The 24839-nt window shown below is 41.3% G+C and overlaps 1 protein-coding gene across 1 annotated transcript; it reads left to right on the plus strand.

Annotated features, from left to right (window-relative positions):
* Positions 1–1007: 1007 nt before the first annotated feature.
* LOC124460895 lies at positions 1008–10019 on the plus strand. Its single transcript, XM_047012489.1, has 2 exons — positions 1008–1100; positions 9046–10019. The coding sequence occupies exon 2, from the start codon at positions 9080–9082 to the stop codon at positions 9944–9946; it is 867 nt and encodes a 288-aa protein (XP_046868445.1). The 5' UTR covers positions 1008–1100; positions 9046–9079; the 3' UTR covers positions 9947–10019.
* Positions 10020–24839: the final 14820 nt, after the last annotated feature.

Below are 24839 nucleotides of genomic sequence, written 5' to 3' on the forward strand. Positions count from 1 at the left end.
TGGTGGATAGAAGCTACGTGTCATTTTTTTAAAGCAAACGACATTTGATTTTCTGTGATTCGATTAATTATATAAATCGATAATCGATTAATACACTTTGTTTGCCATCACCAAATACATACATTATGAAATAATCTTTGAATTTGATCAACAATTTTAACTAGATTAATCGGTTACTTCAAATGTCCTCATTGAAGCGCGTAATCGTTGGCTTCATTTCATAGTGCATAATCCAAATAATGTTTGAATAAGTACATATACTGCCTGCAATTACATAAATTGGAATATGAATCTAAAGCTAAATACATAAGAAGTAAATATGTAAGGCGTATGGTCATGCTATGAGCTCTTGGTCAGACTCTGTGTCAGCGTATTTATGCTTACAGTGAATCACATTAATATTCGGTTTTTTCTTTTGCTCAACTTTGAGTGCAAGTAACTCTACTTAATTTAGCTGAAATTAAAAATTTTTAAATGCTAAGTAATAGTTTAGAATGTTTTCTGTCCATAGAGGCGTATTACAATAAATTTTATTCAAAACTAAAAAAGAAAATATCCAAAAACAAAACAAAGTCCCAAATTCAGCGTTACATAAATATTCGGTTTTTTCATACAAACTTAACAAATAGTGGCTTAAAATAGTAATAAAGTAATATTTAGTATTTGGTATGGTAACCATTATTTGTTAGGGTATCGCTTAAGCGCTTTGGCATATTATTAATTGTTTATGCCCAACCGGGCAACACAAGGGTTAAAGGAGGCGGAAGCTTTCACCTCGCGCCGCTCTCCCGATGGTGCCCATCGCTCTCCCCACGAAAGAACTCCCCACACTCCGCTCCAAGCGGGGCTTGGTGCCCTGCTCTTAAGCTAAGCTAGAGTGAGTTGAAGTTTATACCTGAATACATCAAGTGAAGTGAAAATACTCTCTGCGTGTCAAAGAATTTACTGGGAGGAAAAAGGGAAAAGGAAAAGTTCACCTAGCTGCCATCAACCAGAAGGAAGTTCGACCCCCCTACACAAACAATTGGTCCTTCGAGCCGGATACTAAGATCCTCTCGAACCACTAGCATCGGTGGAATTTCATCCATATTTCAAGCTAAGTAATTTTTTTGCAAATTATAGGTATATGAGTACATGTACATGCCTCCAGCATCCGTACCCATACTCACATACATATAATTGTTGCCATTGATTCTCCTAATCCAAGTAAAAATTACTTTCGCGCAAATTTTTCCTCCTCAAAGGAGAGAAAATTTTGGTCCCCAAATTTTCATACATATATATGTGTCCAGTACATAAGGCGCCATATTGGTTCGCCCACTTCAAGTTTTTTTTTCTCGCACTTTGGCATATATAGGCCAAGTATATAAGGCGCCATATTTTATTTGCCTATTTCCAATATATATTTTTTCGCAATTTCAAAAAAAATATTAACACATATGTATGTATGCAGTGAATCAAACCTACGGAAAAAGTGATCTCCTACATATAAAATATATATATATGCAAGCAGAGTGTGTGAATGTGACAAGATTACAAACATATCCAGTGCTACATTAAATCCAAAAATAAAGGTTTTGTGCAAATACAGTCCACTCCTGGGAAAAGTGTGCGCGCAGTGAAAGGTGGTTCCAACGAAGAGAAGAAAATTTTCAATACGAATAATAAAGATTTAAAAAAAAAAAAAAAAAAAAAAACGAAAGTGAACCACCCTCTCACATATAAAAGCCACACTTAGACATTTCTGGTGACCAGACACCCTATAAAGTTGGGGGCATATCGGTTAGACACAGCAAAAGAAATCATATTAAAAAAAAAAAAAAAAAAAAAACATTAATTTATATAAAGAAATCCGATCCATTCACACCTCTGCATATCGCCATTCCATATTTTCATATTTAAAAAAAAAAGGAAAAAAAAAAAAAAGAAATTTTTAAATACATATATATATACTCCAACATTTTACATATCCATACACATACATATATATACATATTTGTCCATACATAAAATTTTACATATATATATTCATATCCATATACATATACATATTTTTTTTCCATACATAAAATTTTACATATTGATTCTCATATACATATCCATACATACATATATTCCACAAAAATTTCTAATTTTTTCGCACACAAATATATTTTTCCATCACCGCGAACAAATCCCGCTATCCCTTGCAGCCTATATACATACATACATACGTGCATACATAAGTACCGCTTAACTGCAGTATACCAGCACAGCTGCAAGCTCATGTGCCAAAGACCGGCACAAAGCAAACGACCAAAAGTAGCTGTGCTGTATACCCTAGGTTGGCAGGCACTTTGTGGGGTATATATGTTGAAGGGTCACGTTGAGGAAAAAATCGAATAATATTTAATTGGTAAAAATTTGTGTTCCGCGTTTTTGTTTATTCTATTCCCACGCGTTCCAAGTCGTATCTTTGGAGTTAGATTCCAATTCCAAAGTGTTTCCACCCGTTCCAAGTCGTATTTTTGGAGTTATATTTCAATTCCAAAGTATTCCCACGCGTTCCAAGTCGTATCTTTGGAGTTAGATTCCAATTCCAAAGTGTTTCCACCCGTTCCAAGTCGTATTTTTGAGTTATATTTCAATTCCAAAGTATTCCCACGCGTTCCAAGTCGTATTTTTGGAGTTATATTTCAATTCCAAAGTATTCCCACGCGTTCCAAGTCGTATCTTTGGAGTTAGATTCCAATTCCAAAGTGTTTCCACGCGTTCCAAGTCGCATTTTTTGGAGTTATATTTCAATTCCAAAATATTCCCACGTGTTCCAAGTCGTATTTTTGGAGTTATATTTCAAGTCCAAAATATTCCCACGTGTTCCAAGTCGTATCTTTGGAGTTAGATTCCAATTCCAAAGTGTTTCCACCCGTTCCAAGTCGTATTTTTGGAGTTATATTTCAATTCCAAAGTATTCCCACGTGTTCCAAGTCGTATCTTTGGAGTTAGATTCCAATTCCAAAGTGTTTCCAAGCGTTTCAAGTCGTATCTTTGGTTCTATTGCAAAGTATTCCCACACGTTCCAAGTCGCATCTTTGGAGTTATATTGCAATTCCAAAGTATTCCCACACGTTCCAAGTCGTATCTTTGGAGTTAGATTCCAATTACAAAGTGTTTCCAAGCGTTTCAAGTCCTATCTTTGGTTCTATTTCAATTCCAAAGGGTTTCCACCCGCTCCAAGTCGCATCTTTGTAGTTATATTTGAATTCCAAGGTGTTCCAAGCCGTTCCTAGGGTTTTTTGGCAGTGTTCCAAGTCATTCCAAACGTACCAGCTCGTTTTCTGGTTTTTCAATCTATTTCAAGGCGTTTCAAAGCCGTTCTTCAAGTGGTTTGGTAGTGTTCCAGTTTTTCCCAAACGTTCCAGTTCGTCTTTTTGGCTAATTTTCAAGCCGTGCAAAGCCAGCTCACCACTTTATAACCGCCACTCTCTGGGGTTATGAGCACGAGCCCGTCAAAAGACGAGAAAGCAGCTGAGAACACTGCAGCCCCGAGCAAATCCTCAATTGCTGCTCCAGGTCAGCGCCAGAGGAGTACCATCCCTACTACTCCTCCTTCCCGAGCATTTCAGACCCTCTCTAGTCCACTAACTCTCAAGTCCGCACCATCGAGCACGACCTTTCAGCAAGCCACGTCAGAGCCACGACGAGCAAGCCAAAAAGAGGTCAAATCATTGGTACCACTTCCACAGATTTTGGTAACCGCCCCAAGAGTCACTCGGTCCGAGACCAAAAGGGTTTTAGCTGCTTCCACCATGGCTTTGAAGAAGTTTGTTTCCATTTGCGATAAACTAAGTCAGTTTGAAGTCGACACCCACGTCACGTCACTGTCCGAGGTCAGCGTATTTACGCTCCAAGTCCGTCGTGATCGAGTTCAAGCGTTGTGGGAGAAGGTCGAGCAGGAATATGAGAAATGCGAGGCACTCACAGATGGTAAAGACGATAACTCTGAAGATTTAGCCATCCAAGCTAAATATGACAAATGCTATCAAGTTTACGAGCGATGCACGGCTCGATTAAACGAGCTTATCCATGAAGGGTCTGCTCCGACTCCTCCGAACCGTCATGCGCCTACCTCTGCACCAGAAGAACGAGGCTGTCGATTGCCACCCATTGACACAGAAGTCTTTACGGGAGATTATTTAAAATGGCCCACGTTCCGTGACTTGTTTACAGCCATCTACATAAGCGATTCGCGAATTTCCCCTGTTGAAAAGCTGTACCATCTCCTAGCGAAAACGAGGGGTGAAGCCAACCTCATTGTAGCAAAATTCCCGCTTACAAATGATGGTTTTGAAACGGCATGGAATGCACTTAAACAGCGTTTCGAAAATAAGCGACTTATCGTGAACAGCCAATTCCGAGCACTTCTTGACCTGCCTCAAATTTCCCATGAGTCCGGAAAAGCATTACAGGATCATCAGAATGCTCTGCAGGCATCCATTCGCGCTTTTGAGCACTGTGGCCTGCCAGTAACCACTTGGGGAGGCATGTTCGTATTTTTCTGTTCCATCAAATTGCCAAAGAATACCCTTTCATTATGGGAGCAATCTCTGGGAGACAAGACTGCCATTCCAGAGTGGCAAATGATGGACGATTTCCTCACTGAGCGGTTCCGTACGCTCGAAGCGGTGGAAAATACAACTGCAATGGCTATTTCGGTTCCCACATCGAAACCTCCACGAAATCCGATTCCAGCCACCCGAAAGGCTAATACATTTGAAGCCAAGGTGACCACCAAACCAAAATCCTGTGATCTCTGTATGAAGGAGAATCACCCGGTGCGTCGATGTCCCCGCTTCCTTCAGATGCCGGTGCCAGAGAGGGTGGCATACATAAAGAAAAAGTCCCTTTGTCTGAACTGTTTCGCAAGAGGACATCAAGTAAAAGATTGTCCGAGTCAGCACAATTGCTTCACGTGCAAGGGGCGTCACAATACGCTCTTGCACAAGGACGCCCGACCGGAGAATAATCCAACGTCGGTCCCAGCTCAGCCCAGTTCGCACAATATTGTCCGGACTTACTTTACCTCTGAGGCAAGGTCCTCACGAGATAAGTTGCTAGGTACAGCGATCGTGGACTTTTGGCACAAGGGCACTACTTATGCTTCACGGGCGCTATTAGACCCGGCTTCTGAAGCCAATTTCATATCCGAAAGAATGTTCCGACTCATGAAGTTACCATTCCAAACTGTCAGGGCCGAAGTGACAGGCATTAACGGAAAGGTCAATAGAACCTTGAAGGTCTGTCACATAAGCATTCGGTCATCGCATGGACCTCCAGTCCAGATCGAGATAGAAGCGTTTGTCTTGTCCCAAGTTGCTGATGATTTGCCGTCATGTACGATAGCCCAAGCCACACTGGAAGGAATGCCCAATATTCCTCTAGCCGACCCCTCCTTCAGATTAAAGGCAAAGATCGATCTACTCCTTGGCATTGATGTAATACCAGCGGTGACTCTTTCCGGCATCCAGACCGAAGTGTGCGGATCTTTAATGGCTCAAGAGACGAGATTCGGTTGGGTCATTTCAGGCCCGTTGCAAGGGGTCCCCGTCAGTTCATGTGCCGCGTTCACCACGAGGGTCGCAGTTAGCAGAGAGGAGGGACTTCAAACTCTTCTCACAAGGTTTTGGGAGGTGGAGGATCTACCGGGCAAACCGGTAGAAGATTCTGACTCTGTTTGCGAGGTCAATTTCCAGAAGACCACAAGAAGAGATGTTTCGGGGAGATATACGGTCTCACTTCCGTTTCGAGATCCAACCAACATCAACCTTGGTCATTCCAGACCAGGGGCATTGGCTCAGTTCCTAAAAAACGAAAGCCGACTCCTTAAAAATATTCCGGCAAAAACTGAGTATGACGCCGTCATCCAAGAATATTTGGACTTGGGCCACATGCGTCAGGTTCCATTTGACGGCACTAATAACAATTTTTATTTGCCACACCATGCGGTTTTCAAGCCCGACAGCACCACAACAAAGGTACGGGTAGTTTTTAACGCCTCTAGCAAGTCCTCCAACGGAGTAAGTCTCAACGACATACTTTACCCTGGTCCGGTACTTCAGTCCGATCTCACTACTCAGATTCTCAAGTGGCGTTTTTTCCGAGTAGTTTTCAATGCCGACATCACAAAAATGTACCGCCAAATTATGGTCGATCCAATCCATACGCCATTTCAGAGGATCCTGTTCCGAAATAAAGAGGGGCAACTTGGTGATTACGAGCTGAATACCGTCACGTTTGGCATTAACTGTGCTCCGTTCTTAGCCATCCGAGTACTTCAGCAACTCGCAAGTGATGTACAATCCAAATTTCCTTTGGCTAGCGATATTATCAAGTCCTATTTGTATGTCGATGATGTCCTGGCAGGGGCTCATAATGAAACAACGGCAATCGCAATGGTCAATGAACTTCAAGACGCTCTTGGTTCAGCTGGCTTTCCCTTGCGCAAGTAGACATCGAATGTGAAGAGCGTGCTCAGTTGTATTCCAAAGAGTCATTTACTGAATGCTGATTTCCTCGACATCGAAGAGGCCAGCACAGCGAAAACACTGGGAATCCGATGGAAAGCGACTACGGATGAGTTTTATTTTGTCATCTCACCCCAAGATGTCAAGTCAGCTTATACTAAGCGAGAAGTCCTCGGGCAGATCGCCAAGTTATTCGATCCCGCTGGCTGGCTGGCTCCCTTTGTGATTCAAGCCAAGGTGTTTATGCAAGAGCTCTGGTTACAAAAGCTAGGGTGGGATGATCAATTGCCCAGTGAACTCCATCACAGGTGGCAGGATTTTACAAAGAGCTACTCCTTCCTTGACCAGATCCGAATTCCACGATGGGTTCTTCATGACCCAAATTCCGACATCCAATTCCATTGTTTTTGCGATGCGTCACAGCGGGCTTATGGTGCCGCAATTTACGTGCGCGTTAGCAATGACCAAGGCATATCATGCTGCCTTCTTGCAGCGAAATCTAGAGTCGCCCCGGTTAAAACGGTTTCATTGCCCCGCCTTGAATTATGCGGAGCTACACTTTTAGCGGAACTGGCAGCTGCAGTTCTTCCGCAACTTCCAGTTGATAATGCGGAGGCTTTTTATTGGTCAGATTCCACCGTCGTACTGTCGTGGTTAAATAAGCCACCCTGCACATGGACAACGTTTGTCGCAAATCGGGTAGCAAAGATTGTGACGGCAACAAATGACGCCCTATGGAATCACGTTCGTTCAGAGGACAACCCAGCAGATCTCCCTAGCCGCGGCCTGAGTGCGCAGGAATTGGTACACAAGGATTTGTGGTGGCACGGCCCACCATGGCTACGGGAACCACAAGAGTCCTGGCAGCGAGCGACACCACTCCCACTAGACACTGCCTTGGAGAAGCGGGTAGTGAAGGTCCACGTCGCGATCGCTAAGCCAGCCAACGAGATATTATCTCGTTTTTCCAATCTGGCACGTGCCTTACGAGTGATAGCATATGTGATCCGTTTCGGCAGAAGGTGTCGTAAACTTCCAAACGATTACTCCGGGGAGGTGACCTCTAGCGAGATCAATCAAGTACTCCAGGCGTTGATCCGAGTCACTCAGCGTGATTACTTTCCGACGGAACGTCGGTGTCTACAGCAGAAGAAATCTCTGCCCACGTCTAGCACCATTCTCAATTTGAATCCTTTCATTGACGTATCAGGTGTGATCCGAGCATGTGGGCGCGTGCAACAAGCAGCGGCCCTTAGTTACGATGAGCTCTGTTGCCAGTAGTAAGTCCGTTGTCCCGGCTGTTGGTGCTTTTCACGCATCAGATCTCTCTCCATGGGGGCAGCCAACTGGTAGTCCGTCTCATCCGACAGAGATACTGGATTCCAAGACTGCGGAATCTAGTAAAATCGGTGGTCAATTCATGCAAAGTCTGTGTGATTTATAAAAGAAGGCTGCAATCACAGCTAATGGGCACCCTTCCGGCCCAGCGAACTACTTTCGCACGACCTTTCACGACCACCGGGATAGATTTCGCAGGTCCTTTCGACATCAAGAGTTTCACCGGCCGCGCTTGCCGCATATCAAAGGGATATGTGTGTGTCTTTGTTTGCTTTTCCACCAAAGCCATTCACCTTGAGGCATCTTCGGATTTGAGTACCGAAGCATTTCTGGCAGCATTCGCTCGCTTTGTATCGAGGCGAGGGTGTCCCCAGCAAGTGCAGTCCGACAACGGAAAAAACTTCGTAGGTGCATCCAGAGTGCTTGAAAAAGATTTCCTAAGTTCTATTATTATCCCACTACAGCCATCAGAATCTGTCCTGGCATTTCATCCCTCCCGGGGCACCACACATGGGAGGGTTGTGGGAGGCTGGAGTTAAGAGTTTTAAAACTCTGTTCTACAAGGCCACTTCCAACCAAAGGTATACTTTTGAAGAGTTCTCTACGCTGCTGGCTAAGGTAGAGGCGTGTTTGAACTCGCGGCCGATTTCTCCTATGTCTGAAGACCCCACCGACTCTTTAGCTTTGACCCCAGGCCATTTCCTAGTTGGCGGTCCATTGCTATCCGTGACGGAACCTGAAATCAAGGATCAGGTACCGTCTATCATTAACCGGTGGCAGCGTCTGAAGGCCGTGAGTCAGCATTTCTGCACCCGATGGAAAGACGAGTATCTGAAGGAGCTACATAAGCGCAATAAGTGGCGATTCCCTTCTAAAAATCTTGAAGTGGGCGATCTGGTGGTACTCAAAGACGACAATCTTCCATTTAATGAATGGCGTCTCGGGCGAATCCACCAGACACACCCTGGCAGTGACGGCAATGTCCGCGTCGTCGAACTGCTTACCGCTCGCGGTATTGTGAAGCGTCCCGTCGCAAAGTTGATCTTTCTTCCTCCAGAAGAAAGAATTCAAACCCATTACGTAAAACTACAGTAGCGTCCAGCACTTGGTCCTTCCTCCCAAGTAAGAAGGGCCGAGCTGCCAGTAGTAATATGTGTTCTATCGTCCTACATTAATCCGCTTTCTTCATTATTTGTCCCGGCAGCTTCCTGATATTCGTCAACCTAGATCCCGTTTCCATGGCTCCGAGACCGCGTTCAGTACAGGCATCGAAAGAGGAGCGCAGATGTTCGCGAGGAACTGAGTCCTTCCGTTGCCGAGTCTGTCGCGGAATCCATCCTCTGAAGCGATGCCGTCGCTTCCTGCGGCTGAACGTGGAGAAGAGGATGAGGGCAGTGCTGGCGAATAAGTACTGCGCCAATTGCCTGGCCCACCAACATTCCGGAGGAAGCTGCTTAAGCGGTGATAAGTGCCGAATCTGTGAGGAGGATCACCACACGCTGCTTCACTTCCATGAACAGCCACGTCGACGCACTCCAAGCTCCGTCGTACGCCGAGTCACCCCCGAGTCCTCCAGACGAAGGGTCGCGCCAACGCCAGCCTCCGATCCGAAACTGACCTTGACCACACTGCTGCAGCACCGCAATCCGCATCTGATGCCCACGGCGATGGTGCGTATTGAGACGGAGGGAAAAACCTTCGACGTGAAGGCCCTGGTGGACCCTTGTTCTGCGGTATCGTCGATGGCGACGTCATTGGCCACGGCCTTCAAGTTGACAGCCGTCAATATAGGGGCAGAGAAAGCGGTGGCAGCAGTGATCCGGTCCCCAATCAGTGAAGGATGGCGATTGGAGGCGATCCTGAAGGTGGTCGATGGCTTGTGCTGCCGCACTCCAAGCGCTCCGGTGGACCCACAGATCGCCAAAAAGTTTGAGGGCATCGTCCTGGCGGATGAGACGTTCTACCGACCGTCGTCAGTGTCTCTGGTCCTGGGCGCGGATGTGATCACGGAGGTCATGCTAGAAGGGAGTCTACCTGGGGTTGGCGGGCGGCCGATTGCGATGCGCACAGTTTTTGGCTGGACCCTGTCCGGAGCGTGCCATTAAACTGCCTGGGTCTTGCACTCCTGCAAGGGGGGGAGCATGTTTATGCCCAACCGGGCAACACAAGGGTTAAAGGAGGCGGAAGCTTTCACCTCGCGCCGCTCTCCCGATGGTGCCCATCGCTCTCCCCACGAAAGAACTCCCCACACTCCGCTCCAAGCGGGGCTTGGTGCCCTGCTCTTAAGCTAAGCTAGAGTGAGTTGAAGTTTATACCTGAATACATCAAGTGAAGTGAAAATACTCTCTGCGTGTCAAAGAATTTACTGGGAGTAAAAAGGGAAAAGGAAAAGTTCACCTAGCTGCCATCAACCAGAAGGAAGTTCGACCCCCCTACACAAACATTAATAATTTTTTTTAAATAATTTGTCCCAATTTTATCCCACTCTTCCTGCAAACGTGACTTCAAAACTGTAATCGAGGATATGGGCGTTTTGCGTACTCTGCGGTCCAACTCATCCCACAAATTCTCAATGGGATTGAGATCTGGCGACTGAGGTGGAGTGTCGAGAACTTTTGGACAGTTGTAAAGCAACCATGACCTGACTTTGTGCGCTTTGTGTTTAGGGTCATTATCTTGATACAGCTTGAATGTATCACTTATTCCCATTTTAGCTGCCGATTGCTTCAAATTATTTTTTAAAATGTTTAAATATGAATCTTGGTTCATAATTCCATCTATAAAAACGAGCTCCCCAACTCCACGAGCGGAAATGCAGCCCCAAACCATGACATGACCTCCGCCGTGTTTCACAGTTGGCTTCAAATGTTTTTTGTTCAGCTCCGTGTTGGGCTTTCGCCACACCATGGTCTTGCCGTCACTTCCAAACAAGTTAAATTTACTCTCGTCAAGGAAAATAACATCATCCCATCAAGTTTCATCCATCTTGGAGTACTCCTGTGCAAATTTCTTCCTCAATTTGCGGTTGCGCTCACACAGCAAAGGCTTCTTTCGAGCAATTCGTCCGTTGTACCCTTGTTTTTTAATGGTACGACGAATTGTTTGTGCCGAGACGACCTTTCCATGATCGGCGGACATCGCAGCTGCAATGTCTGGTGCACTCAATCTCGGATTTGCCTTCACTTTCCGCATAATTGCGAATTCTTCTCGCTCGTCCAATTTTTTTGGCGCTCCTTTTTGTTTTATTGAGGCAACTCTTCCCTCATTTCGGAATCTCCGGACAATATCTCCAACAGTGTTTGGCTTCATTTCCAAAATTCTACCTATCTCCTTATAAGTTTTGCCCTCTAAATGTAGTTGGAGTACCACTTTTCGCTGCTCCAGGGATGAATTTTTTCCTTTACGGCCCATTTTAATTTGCTCCTAAACAATTAAACTTTGACGCGTGCTTGAAGTTAAATATTGTGTGTCATATGTTTCTTTTTCGGGGAAAACCATATTCCATGAAAATTTTAGACTTTTGGGAGTTGCCACAGTATTTAATTTAACCATTAAGCAAAAAACCGAATATTTATGTAACGCTGAATTTGGGACTTTGTTTTGTTTTTGGATATTTTCTTTTTTAGTTTTGAATAAAATTTATTGTAATACGCCTCTATGGATAGAAAACATTCTAAACTATTACTTAGCATTCAAATTTTTTTAATTTCAGCTAAATTAAGTAGAGTTACTTGCGCTCAAAGTTGAGTAAAAGAAAAAACCGAATATTAATGTGATTCACTGTATGTGGAATTCGTCACATCGACGTTGCAGCTGCACAGATTCTTCTAAGACTTAGTGCAGGGGCAGTTCGCTAGATTGTTTGTTAACTTATATATCGCCGCAGCAACTGACCTCACCTTGAACTTTGGAAACAATATTAGACCCAGTGTCTATTATATTAAATATTTCTTAAGAGCAAAGCTCAAAAAGTGTCCTATATACATATGTACTTAGGTTTAGTTCTCTTTTACTTCCTTCAATATATTCAGTTTTTGTATAACCCTTTAACAATAAAGAAGCATAACTCCGGCACTTAGCCGAAACACAATTTATCATATCTAATATATTGCTGATCCACAAGGACGGTGATTCAGATACCTAATCATATCTCATCCTAATCAACATAAACCAATCCATAAGCTGGATCCCACCAACGGCAACCCCTAACAGGAACCAGTGGACATATTCAACATTATATTATTATTATTACCATCTAAGAATCCACACCCTACCAACATGTAAGTGACTGTTCGGAAAAAATAAAAACAAATTATAATATATAAATTTGAAACCAAACAAATATAAAAACAATAATAAAAAAAAATAATAATAAAAGTGGCAGCATAAAGTGATCTTGTGAATAATTTGCATTAGACTTGTAACTAATTTGCTTTGAATTTATTTGCATAGAATTTAATTGTGAGTTTGAATGTGTGCGGTCATATTGTTAGATTGAATTCGCTAATACACTGTGTTAAACAACTGCCAATGAGTTGGTCCTATAGGGACATTAAAAAGAATCTGATAGCGACGAAGATATTATAGTACAATCTAGGCCTCAGGCACTCGATCAAACAGAAATGGATCCACAAACGTTAAAAGTTATAATAGAGAGCGCAGTCAGCACCGACGCATGAGAAGCAAGCAGCCGTCATTCTTAATACAGAAATTAGGAGCGATGCTCTGCACGCCTTCATGGCAGGCCTGAGGAGGCCTATTAAGGCACTAGTTATATCAGCACAGCCCAAAGATTTGGCTTCGGCTTTAGCACTTGCTCGCGAGGCTGAGAATAGCATAGAAAGGAGCATGTTCGCTGCTACGTATGCTAAAGCCACCCAGGGGAAAATAACAAGCAAGGGAATCGCTCAATGCCCAGACAGGGAAAACATTTTGAGAAAAACCCCCATTTTACAGGAAAACAAGTCCAAAACAGACCCCAACAGGGCGAGCAGGGACCAACATCAAACAGTAAACAACTTCGAGCCCAAGACCAAGCACAACCGATGGATGTTGATCCATCAGTTTCCAAACTGAGACAGCAGACTGCTTGGGGTAAAACCCGCGGTAGCGCCACTTACGGCGAATCTCAAAAGCGACAGAACGCATCAGAACGTATGACTGGACAGAGTCGCCAGAATGTTAACAACATTTCTCAAAAAGACTCGGCCCAAGACCAACAATACGCGCGTATAGCAGGCCGCCGTCGCAGAGGCTAGCGATGAGAACGACTCCATACCGGACAATGATTTGCTAAATTTTTTAGAGAACGCTCCCAACTGCCGTTCGTCGAGCGACAGTTGGCTGGTAGAACACTAAAAATTCTAATCGACACTGGGGCGGCAAAGAATTATGTGAAACCCGTAAAGGAGTTAAGAAACATAACACTTGTCGACACCCCATTTACTGTGAACTCCATACATGGGTCCAGTAAAATTAAAGAAAAATGCTTCATGAGAATTTTCGGAAAGAATGCCCCGTTTTTCATTTTAGATACCCTTGATACTTTTGATGCCAGGCAGGCAGGGGTAACACTAAACTTAAACAGTGGTAGTATTACATATGGCAGTACGGCGGAAGCACTGCAACACCATACTTGCGATAGCGTTAATTTCACACGCATTGATGACAAAATAGTTCCTGATAGCGTAAGAGAGGAATTCAAAAAGGTAATACTGAACAGGATCGGCGCATTTTCGACCTCTAACGAGGCATTGCCATATAACACTTCAGTTATTGGCACAATTCACACAATAGACAACCAAGAAGTGTACTCCAAGTCTTACCCATATCCTATGGGTGTAGCCGATTTTGTTAATAACGGAATCGCTTAATTGTTAAAAGACCGCATTATAAGACCATCTCGGTCTGCGTACAACAGTCCTGCATGGGTTGTTGACAAAAAAGGCTTGGACTCAAACGGTAACAAAAATACCCAATGCCAAGCATTCTAGCGAATCTGAATACCATCAAATCTATCTAGCTGAAAAGGATCGCGCGAAAACGGCGTTCTCAGTAAACGGAGGGAAATACGAATTCTGTCGTTTACCCTTTGGTTTGAAAAATGCCGGAAGCATATTTCAGAGAGCAATCGATGATGTTCTAAGAGAACAAATCGGGAAAATATGCTACGTCTACGTAGATGACGTGTTAATATTTTCTGAAAATGAAGCCGAGCATGTCAAACACATTGACACTGTGCTCCAGCTGCTCTGCAACGCCAACATGAGAGTGTCGAAAGAAAAGACAAAATTTTTTAAAGAAAGCGTCGAATATTTGGGTTTTATCGTCTCTAGTGACGGAACAAAAACTGATCTCGAAAAGGTCAAGGCAATTCAGGAGTACCCCGAGCCAAAGAGCCTATATGCACTAAGATCGTTTTTGGGCCTTGCTAGTTATTACAGGGTGTTTATTAAGGATTTTGCATCAATCGCAAGACCTTTAACCGACATACTGAAAGGCGAAAATGGAAAAGTAGGCAAGCACATGTCCAAAAAGGTCCCAATCGACTTTGATGAATTGCAACGTCACACCTTTGACCGCTTAAGAAACATTCTGGCATCCGAGGATGTCATACTCATGTACCCGAACTTTCAAAAACCTTTCGACCTCACAACCGACGCTTCTGCCGACGGGATTGGAGCAGTGTTGTCCCAGGGCGGGAGGCCAATAACAATGATATCCCGAATATTGAAGCAAAGTGAATCACTGTACGCCACTAATGAAAGGGAATTGTTGGCAATCGTGTGGGTTCTTGGAAAACTACAGAACTATCTGTATGGAACCAGAGAGTTGCACATTTTTACGGATCACCAACCGCTCACATTTTCCGTGTCACAAAAAAACACAAATGCGAGAATAAATGAAGTAAGTAAGTCGTCTCGCCGACTTAGGTATACCATACACCAGTAAAGCAAATATTTCAACTTTATTAAACAAATGCATTTTCACATGCTTCTTACAATCATATCTTAGTATCTCGCTCACTCAATCATACGAGCACCCTAGCGCCCCCACCAGCCAACGGCCAACTACGGCCTTATGGAAAAACGTTTATAAGCATAACTCGACTGTTTTTTGTCCGATTTTGATCAAATTTGCATTGGATAAGGTAAAAAAATACGGGAGATAATCAAGTTTTTCAAATTACGGGGGCGGAAAAGGTCGTGTCAAAATTTTTATACATACAAAATGTGTGCATTTACTAAGCGAATATACATACCAAATATGGTGTCTCTAGCTGGAATAGTTTTTGAGCTAAACGCTCGCGAGATCGCGACCCTTTTCCCCTTCCCCGCAAAATTCGGGACTTGTCCGTCTCTCTGCCTACAAGTTCGACGACGATCGCTCGCTCGACCCAAAAAAGGTCGTTTTTGTGTGCGTCGACTCGCAAAAGTGACCTTTTTCGCTGCCCAGCCTCTGCCGGTAAAGAGCCACGGGAGCCAAAAGAGCCACTACGTGGCCATCCTTGCTTTAATACATTGTTAATGGACATATATAGATAAAATTATTTAGAGAGAATGGAATTTGCGAGGATATTAGCGTAATCAAGCAACATAATTGTATAATTTTTGAAAAAAATTTTTCCAGAACTTATGTTAAAAGTTCAATTATCGTAAAGTTAGAAAATCATAAACATTAATTATTAGAGTAATCATTAGTAATAAGAACCAATATGCAACCTTTGCAACTTTTATAATCGAATTTGTACCGAGATTTAGCTAACTAGTTTTGAAAATGAAGAATTTTTGTAGATCAAATTGATCTATAGCACGCAGATGCTAAGTATTTTGAATTGTTTGAATAAATATTAAGTTCATTATGAATTATAAATTTCTCTTGTTCCCTGATGTAGAAGGAGAAGTGCTAGCTTCCGTATTGGGAGCCTGCGATAACTTTCGCTGGCAGGCTCATGGTAGGGTGGGTACAGACGCGGAGCGCAATTATCATCTATAGCGCCTGCAAGAAGTGACGTTCGAAACTCTTTTGTATTCTTCTTTAATAAACACCCAGGCAAGGGATTCGGTTAATATGAATAGCAGACATACATAAAATACGCTGTGAAAATACTAGCTATGACGTTGACAAAGAACCCCCCCACATGCTGTTATTGCTAGTAGTTTATGAATCCCATTAGATAGATTTGAGTAATATTTTTGAATTTTAGTAACTCAATAGAGTTCACCCTCCGTTATTGCGGATGACCTCTTAGATCTGATTAGGCAGCGAATCGTACAACTTTCCGATATAATTTAATAAAATGGCCAAGCGAAATGGCCATTCACATTTTCACAATGACATTAAAACAACAGTTGACTTTATTTAAATTGACTGTTAGAAAACGTTTGTACAGGGAAGAGAAATTGGCTGTTTTAAGGGGTTTTCCGGCAATTATTTATTGTTTTTAAGATGGATTCTAATATTCGGGGGCACACAAATCCAAAGGGATCAATAACCATGAAGATTGGTTCAGCAGATCTCGAGTTTCAGGTGTTTGAACTAACACGATTTTCTTTTATATATATAGATTTTATTAGATATATTAATTAATTTTAACTAATTAATTTTATTAGTTAAAGAAGGAAGGTTAATTAACTAAAGTCGACTAGAATAAAATGGAAGTTGTACTGCAAGGCAAAGAGTAAAAACTGTTTTTGCACAGATTCTATTTTTTTTTGATAAAACTCATATTAAGGAGACCAAACACAAGATCCATACTCCAATGTGGGGCGGACTAAAGATAGGATCCTTGAACTCCTTCGACCGGCGCTTATAAAGCCAAGAATAATCTCATGTCAACCCTACTAACAGTAGTCGATATATGCTGATTAAAACTAAGTTTGTGGTCTATTAAAATCCCAAAATCTTTTACAACCAAGGAAGTATTATTAATTCTTTCTAACGGGAAATTATTTAAAAAGTAACTCGTTAATTGGGGAGAACCTCTATAAAAAGACATAACTTTGCACTTAGAACAGTTTAGAGACAACAAGTTAGTCCTACACCACCCCTGAAAAGCATTCAGGTCAGCTTGCAAGGTATGACATGAGAGAGAGTCTACGATGCGATTAGCGATTTTTACATCATCGGCATACATAAGAACTCTGGAATTTTAAAGAACGGCGGGGAGATCATTAATAAAAATTGTCAATAGTAATGGGCCAGGGTGACTGCCCTGTGGGACTCGCGATTCAACACAAATGATCTTAGAAAGAGAGGACCTAAATTGCCTTCTATTGCTAAGATATTGTGAAATCCAAGCAAGCAGAGCATCCGGAAAGCCAACTAAATTCAGCTTATGTAATAGTAAGGCATGGTTTACCGAATCGAAAGCCTTACTGAAATCCGTATATATAACATCAGTTTGCCTTTGTTTCTTAAAGCTTTGAATTACAAAGGACTTAAACTGTAAAAAGTTAGTTGTGGTAGATCTATTCTTGACAAACCAATGCTGGTATGGCGAAAAAATAGATTTGCGTAAATGCTGTATTTGAGACGTCATAATTTTCTCAAACAGTTTAGATATCGCAGATAATTTAGAAATTCCTTTGTAATTAGTGACGTCGGACTTATTGCCACATTTGTGAAGAGGTAAAATAAACGAATCCTTCCATATAGTTGGAAACTCGGACAGAAGGGAGATCGAATTTCGCTTTGAGTTAACGAAACTATAGAACTCTTTAGATTTTTTGGAAAATTGCAACTTGCAACGTTGCGACTACCTAGACTTGAGATTCTTCAGTTTTGACAGCCCCCGCATAAACCATGGTGATTTTTGGGTCACCACAGAAGACACTAGGGGTACACAGTCATTAAAGATTGAGTTAACAGTGGTATAAAATAAACAAATGGAGGAATTCACATCCGTACAAGTGTATAAACTAGTCCAATCGGTGTTAAGAAAGGCATTGTTTAGTGTGAAGTAAAAATCAGATCCAGAAATCTGCCAGACGTAATAGAAACCGAGTTCAGCTGGGCCAACGAAAGCTCAAGCAGACCATCAATAAAACCGTGACACCCCGAGGGCAGCAACGTTTTGCTAGTTTTAGTAGACAGGTTAAAGTGGCCAAGGACAATTAAAGAGTCTCTGTCAGAAAGAAGTTCAAGTATAAATTTAATAGAATCTAAGTGTAGTAAATAGGTTGGCCATTCCGGTTGGGGCGGGATGTAAGAACAGGTAACAAAAATGGAAAAACGTCTAAAAATATTGATATTAGAGGGAAAAATTGTGGCGTCAAAATCGTCAGGTTTTAACCAAGTCTCAGTAACTACACAGAGTTTAGTAAGTTAAGTATTAAGGCCTCTGACATTCTGATAGCCGACAGAGAATGAAGTTGTTAATTTTTTGATAGAGTAGAAAAAGGGATAGATAAGGAATGAGTGGCAATAGATAAAGAAGAAAGAGGAATAGATGGTGAAGGAATCCTTGTTTGACCCCGTGTCTTCCTTTTTCTGGAGGTAAACTCCATCACAATCATGCTTTTCGGCCAGAAGCTAGAACTGCAGATACTGTCAAAGAACTCAATTGGAACACTGATTTTAAAAGATGAAATTTCTCTAGAATATGAAAGTTTAAACTTTTCTACCGATATATTGGAGACATTCAGTTTAGCCTGAATGTGGGCCATGACATTATCCGATGTAGCATCAGGGAGAAGTCTCGAAACAAAAATGTGTTTTTAAGGTGGCGCTCCCACCAATGGTTTGGGCATTCCAGGTATTGTATCAGCTACCGCATTAACTATAGCGTCAGTTCCAACAAGTGGCACTCCGGCATTATTATTACTAGAATCCCTGTCGGCAATATCCATGGGTGTAGATTCTTGCCCAGACAAAACGGACACTACAGACATCGTCTGCGGAATCGGGGTTGCATTGGTTGAGAAGGGTTCGGAACCGATATAGATGTGGAGACCGGCAAACGCAAGGACAAATCAGAAGTCGGTTCTCCCTTCTTACGCGTACGAGACTCAGTCAGTAGCGTTAAACTCCTAAACTGAGACTCGACAGCTTTAAACTCTTGCGAGAGTCTAAGAAAACTGGCGCATAGACTCATCCGGATAAAAAGTTCCATTTCATCTTCTACAATCCGGCACGACTCACATTCTCGCCCTTTTTATACCCTTGAAAAAAGGGTATATTAATTTTGGTCTAAAGTGTGCAACGCATAGACCATATAAAGTATATATATTCTTGATCAGCACGACGAGATGAGTTCAAATAGCCAGGTCCGTCCGTCAGTCCGTCTGGATCAACGCAAACTCCTCCTAGATCATTGGAGCTACAGAGCTGAAATTTTGCATGTAGGCTTGTATATACTGCAGCGGTTGTATATCTCGGATTCAGCCAGATCGGACCACTATATCATATAGCTCCCATACAAACGGCGAAGTTACGAACAGTGACTTTTCTCAATAACTTTGTTATTTTCTGAGCTATTGTCGTAGCTCTGTTAACTTCAAAAATGCTTGCTGGGACTCTATCCCTCTATCCCCATAAATGAGTCTTTTACGATTCGCGCGACGATTGAAAATAGTCATATTTGCGCTCATTTTCTGATCATAAATGACCCATTCGTCGGGAGAAAATGGTACCCTAGCCGCGACTCATCTTGATGAGTCGCTTATGACCCCTTTCTTTAATCACTTTCGAATCATATTTAAGTTGCATTTTCAATCATACGCGACTCCCTTTTGCTATGCATTTTCATTCATGCGCGACTCTTTGAGTCATTATTTGAGTCATAAACGATTCTCTTTCCAGTCAAAAGCGATTATTTTTTTAATTATATTTTCCATTATTTAGTTTACAAAAATAAAAAAAAGTTTATTTACATTCATTCAAACATAACGTTTTCGTTTGGAAATTCTATCCTTAGCATGCACAAAATGCTTTTGAAGGACGCCATTCATGTCCTTGTCGGTGCATTTGTATTTAGCGTAACAAATGTCTGAAAGTAAAAAAAAATTATTAATATTGTACATCAATACTAGAGATATATACCTACTTTTTATTAATGTCACGAGATAGCACTTTTCTGCGATTGGCTTTGTGGCTGTTCCCTTCCAGCTGTAGTCAGAAGACAATTCGTCCGTAAAAACTTTCCTTATCGCCCACCCTCAAAAACTGCGCAGGCCCATCTCCTCCTGTTTTCGATATGAATTGCTTCTGAAAAAATTTTTAATATTATACATATATCCAAATTTCAATGTTGTTTTTTAACACCTACAAATTGATCCAGTTGACTGTCGTCTTTCTCCACCGCCTCATCAAATTCTATTAAGGCGTCAATAGAATTGAGAGGAAGTTTCTGCAGAATTCGAAATTCAACGGCGACATCAACGGAAGGCTCCTTGTTGCGCCTACACTCTAGTTTCACAGAAACAACTTCCTCTGTTAACTTCGTTATCGTGCGCGTCGTTGAAATTTTTAAGTCCCGCAGCTCGTCTCTTAGCTCAGATATTAATCTAGCCAAATCATTGTTCGACACGTCGAACGTTTCTTACTGAAAACAATATTCCATAATATTTAATATCCTATGATAACGGATTATTGATTACTTACATTTTGTCAAATTATTCGTAGGTACATAATCAAAGTTATTAATTTAATCACACTATGATGCTTACTGACCTTTCTGATTCACTTGCACAATTCACAATGACCGAAAATTCACATTTTGCCACGTGCTTTACAATTTGGAAAGAACAATCAGAGAGAGAAAAAACAGTTAGGAATCATTTAGATTCTAGAAGAGCGAAATGCACAACAGCTAAAAACAAGCATATTTCAATCCCCTATATGATTAATTGGCGATTGCTTTACATTTTGTTATTGTACGTTAAGCAAATCGCCTTTTAAGCATATGGGGGATTCATTTTCGAGTCGCCGTTGAATCGCGCATAAAATGAATCATTTTTTCATCAGCAAAGCGAGTCAAAGAAGACTCATCAAAATGATTTGTCACAAAACAGTCTTCCAAATGCTATGTGGGGTCTTTATTATAGACCAGGGCCCGGCACAAAGAGAGCGCTGAAAAGATGTAGTTGTATGTGTGCGCTTGCTTGTGTGCGTAAGTTGCTTTACACTGCGCAAATTGCATGTGATGAAAGCAAAAAAAATTAGACATGCGATAGAAAACCCTTTCACACAAATTGAAGGGTCAATTACGACTAAAAAGTGGACCGCAGGATTCGCAAAAATCTTGACTTTTAGGTAGCGAGTTAACCCTTTTTACCTACCTACCTCTTATGTATGTAAGTTAACAAACAATTCAATACCTAATCGTATCTCATCCTAATCAACATAAATCAATCCATAAGCTGGATCCCACCAACGGCAACCCCTAACAGGAACCAGTGGACATATCCAACATCTTAGCTTGTATATTGTATACATTTTTGCGCTTGTGCTTTAAATTTGCTTAAAAAGTTGCCAGTTACATAAAAAGAATGAAGGCATTAATTTTTTCATGTTTAGCGATCGAGCAAAGCGACATAGATGTGCTTGCGTCGAAATGCTGAGGGCAACCTCATGCTCTGTATCAGGACTTCGGCAGCCGTTCGGTTACACGCATACGAGGTGCCGAACGTGAAATCCCCCGGGGGATATGAGTGCCGGGCTCTGTTATAGACACACAACAGACTGCAATATGGGCGCAAATAATGGCGACGAGTGAAACGAAAACGAAAAAAAAAAAGAGGGCGTCTAACGGTTAGACACGATAGAAGTGAAACCTTCCGTAAAACAAACTGAGAGAGAATGAGACGAAAGCAGCATTAGGAGCGGGATAATTATAGGTTCATTATAATATTGCTATAAAGGTCATGTTTTATTTTCTTCATTTTATTATTATTCATCCTCAATGTTTTCAATTTCAACAAATGATACGAGTGGCTTATGATAGTTAAAATATGATACAAATGCTTTGGTTTCGATGTTGTCAACATATTTTTGAAATACCGCGTCAATTGTTGTTTTTAATCGTGTTGTTGATTCAGTGCGATTGTTACACATTTTTAAACTGAATGTTGTATTGAGAAAGTCAATTAAAGGAACCGCTGTGTCCAATGCAAAATTTACGTTAAAATCGCCACTTAAAATCATTGGAACTTTATCGTAATCTTTTCTAAGTATCCGCGATACTTCTGGTGTATACTTTATTAAATTTTCATGAATGAATTCCGTGATGCTATTTATTGATTGATTCGGTGAAATATAAATTGCCACAATTAAAACTGTTTTTCCATTGCTCAATCTGGTTTCGCATGCACATATTTCTGCCACTTTAGAGAGCTGAACAGACAGTGATTCTAGTTGCTGTGCATTCATTCATTATATATTTTGTGATACATTTTTATTTACTTTTTATACCCTTGCAGAGGGTATTGTAAAATTGGTCAGATGTTCGTAGCGCACAGAAGGCGGCGTTTACGACCTGAGAAGCTGAGTTGATATAGCCATGTCCATCTGTCCGTCCGTCTGTGCGTATGCGTTTTACTCAGCCGTCTTAGGAGCTATCGGGATGAAATCTTTTTTTGGGGTTTTTTTTTTACCCGGGTAAGATAAAGTATGAAAATCCTTAGGATCGGACCACTATATCATATAGGTCTAGAAGAAAAGATTTTGCGGACATGGCTATATCAACTCAGCTTCTCATGCTGATCAAGAATTTATATACTTTATGGGGTCGTAAACGCCTCCTTCTGTGCGTTACGAACATCTGACCAATTTTACAATACCCTCTGCAAGGGTATAAAAAGTAAATAAAAATGTATCACAAAAAAATATATAAATATATAAAAAGCATTATGAATAAAAAGCATTATGAAAAACTTCGACCAAGCTGGGAGTCGAACCCCGGCCGCCCGATCGCCAAGCGAGCACACTAACTCTGTTTTTATTCATAATGCTTTTTATATATTTGCATCTCATTCTCTCGCAGGCTAAATACTATAAGATCTATATGTGTCTCTTTTTAGTGTCGCTTTTTCGTTTCATCGAGTCTCAAATCACTCCCAACGATTCTAAAGAAGTTTTCACTTCAAAAATTTCAAAGAAGCTAACTTCGGCTGTGCCGAACTTTATATACCCTTGCAGTTCTTGGCCATAATATTTTTACATGTTTCATACTCTATTTTTATCAATACACAGACATAACCTTCCAAATATCATTTCCATTTCTTTTTCTTCTTCTTCCCCATGCTGCCTCCTGCGATTGGCACGCGTACACATACAGTTTACGTAGCGTTGTGTGTATGCGTGTGCTCAGTTGCTCTGTGGGTTTCAAGCAATGACGTAGTAGAGCCGATTTTTATTGACTGTAACTTGTGTTATATTTATCCGATCTGTTTGAAATCGGGATATGATGCTTTATTTTCAAAACTATTATATTAGTAAATTTCATGGAGATACACCAATTTTTATGAAAATGTTTCTTCTAGAGCTATATGATATAGTGGTCCGATCCTAACAATTTTCATACTTTATCTGCTCCGGGCTATAAGTAGCTGAAATATCAAGTTTCATCCCGATAATTCTTAAGATGGCGGCGTGAAGTTGATTTGCACAGACGGACGGACAGACGGACATGGCTATATCGACTCAGCTTCTCATGTTGATCACTTTATGGGGTCGTAAACGTCTCCTTCTGTGCGTTACAAACATCTGACCAATTTTATAATACGCTCTGCAAGGGTATAAAAAGTGAAAGAGCGCGAGCGCGGGAGTTATCAACCTAATTTAGAAGGACTGATTTACTTTGCCATTAAATAATTAAAACACGACTTTGTTTCAAGAGTATTGACAACAGAATGAATTCTTTATTCGTTAAGTCTGTTTTATTCCCAAAACAAAATTATCAAACACCAGTGACTTTGTCTTTGTTTCCCCGAACGGGTCGTAAGGGTTTTTACATGTATGTGTGCTTGTGACTGGCGGGTAACTCCTCCCCCCCTAGATTGGAGTGAAGGCCAGAATGATGATATGGTCTGAGTGAGAAATAAAAAAGGAAGTATTCAACATTGTTCTACGTAGTTCCACGTAGGGGCTTATTCTAAATTGTATCTTATTTGGACGATTTCATGAGTTCTTAAAATAGGTTTTTCTTTTTATTTTTTTTTTGACAATAGCATAAGTTTTAACAATTCAAGTGTATTTTGAAATTTGTAACTTAAATATAGCGTAGTACATTTCAAATGTTCTTTTAACTATTATTATATTATTATTTTTTTATTATCATTATACCTTATGAATTATTTGGCTTTCTAGTTATACGCTTTATTTTTGATTTATGTATTTTTTGTTTTCTGTTGATATTAAAGTAGGTCCCTTGTCTTCTAGCACTTTGTGAATTGTAAAACGAGGTGTTAATTTATTTCTTCTGTTCTCTTTTCGAAAAATAATTTCGTTTTTGTCAAGTTGTGCTGGTTAGTTTTGTCTTGGTTTAAAACAGCTGTGCGTTGTTGTGTTTTGTCAGTTAATTGCTGAACTACTTCTGGGTATAACTTTCTTTGGTATAAATTTAGTTCTTGTAAGTATTCGTGTTCATTGGTAAAGTTAGATTTTTTATTAAAAAATGTGTGTTCTACCTGAAAATAATACAAATGGCGTATAACCTGTGCCTGAGTGAATGGCATTATTATAATACGTAGTCAATGCTTCCCACAATATCTCCTCGTGTGTGCAAGGCAAACTGCTTCTTTTTATACCGTACACCCATAGGGTGAAATGGTATATTAAAGTCGCCAAAATGTATGTAACAGGCAGAAGGAAGCATCTCCGACCCCACAAAGTATATATATTCTTGATCAGGATCAACAACCGAGTCGATCTAGCCATGTCCGTCTGTCCGTCCGTCCGTCCGTCTGTCCATCTGTCCGTATGAACACCTAGATCTCGGAGACTGTAAGAGCTAGAGCCACCAAATCTGGTATGTAGACTCGTGTAGTATGTAGAGTG

Source organism: Drosophila willistoni, unplaced genomic scaffold (genome assembly GCF_018902025.1).
Source record: "Drosophila willistoni isolate 14030-0811.24 unplaced genomic scaffold, UCI_dwil_1.1 Seg150, whole genome shotgun sequence".
Classification (NCBI taxonomy): Eukaryota; Metazoa; Arthropoda; class Insecta; order Diptera; family Drosophilidae; genus Drosophila; species Drosophila willistoni.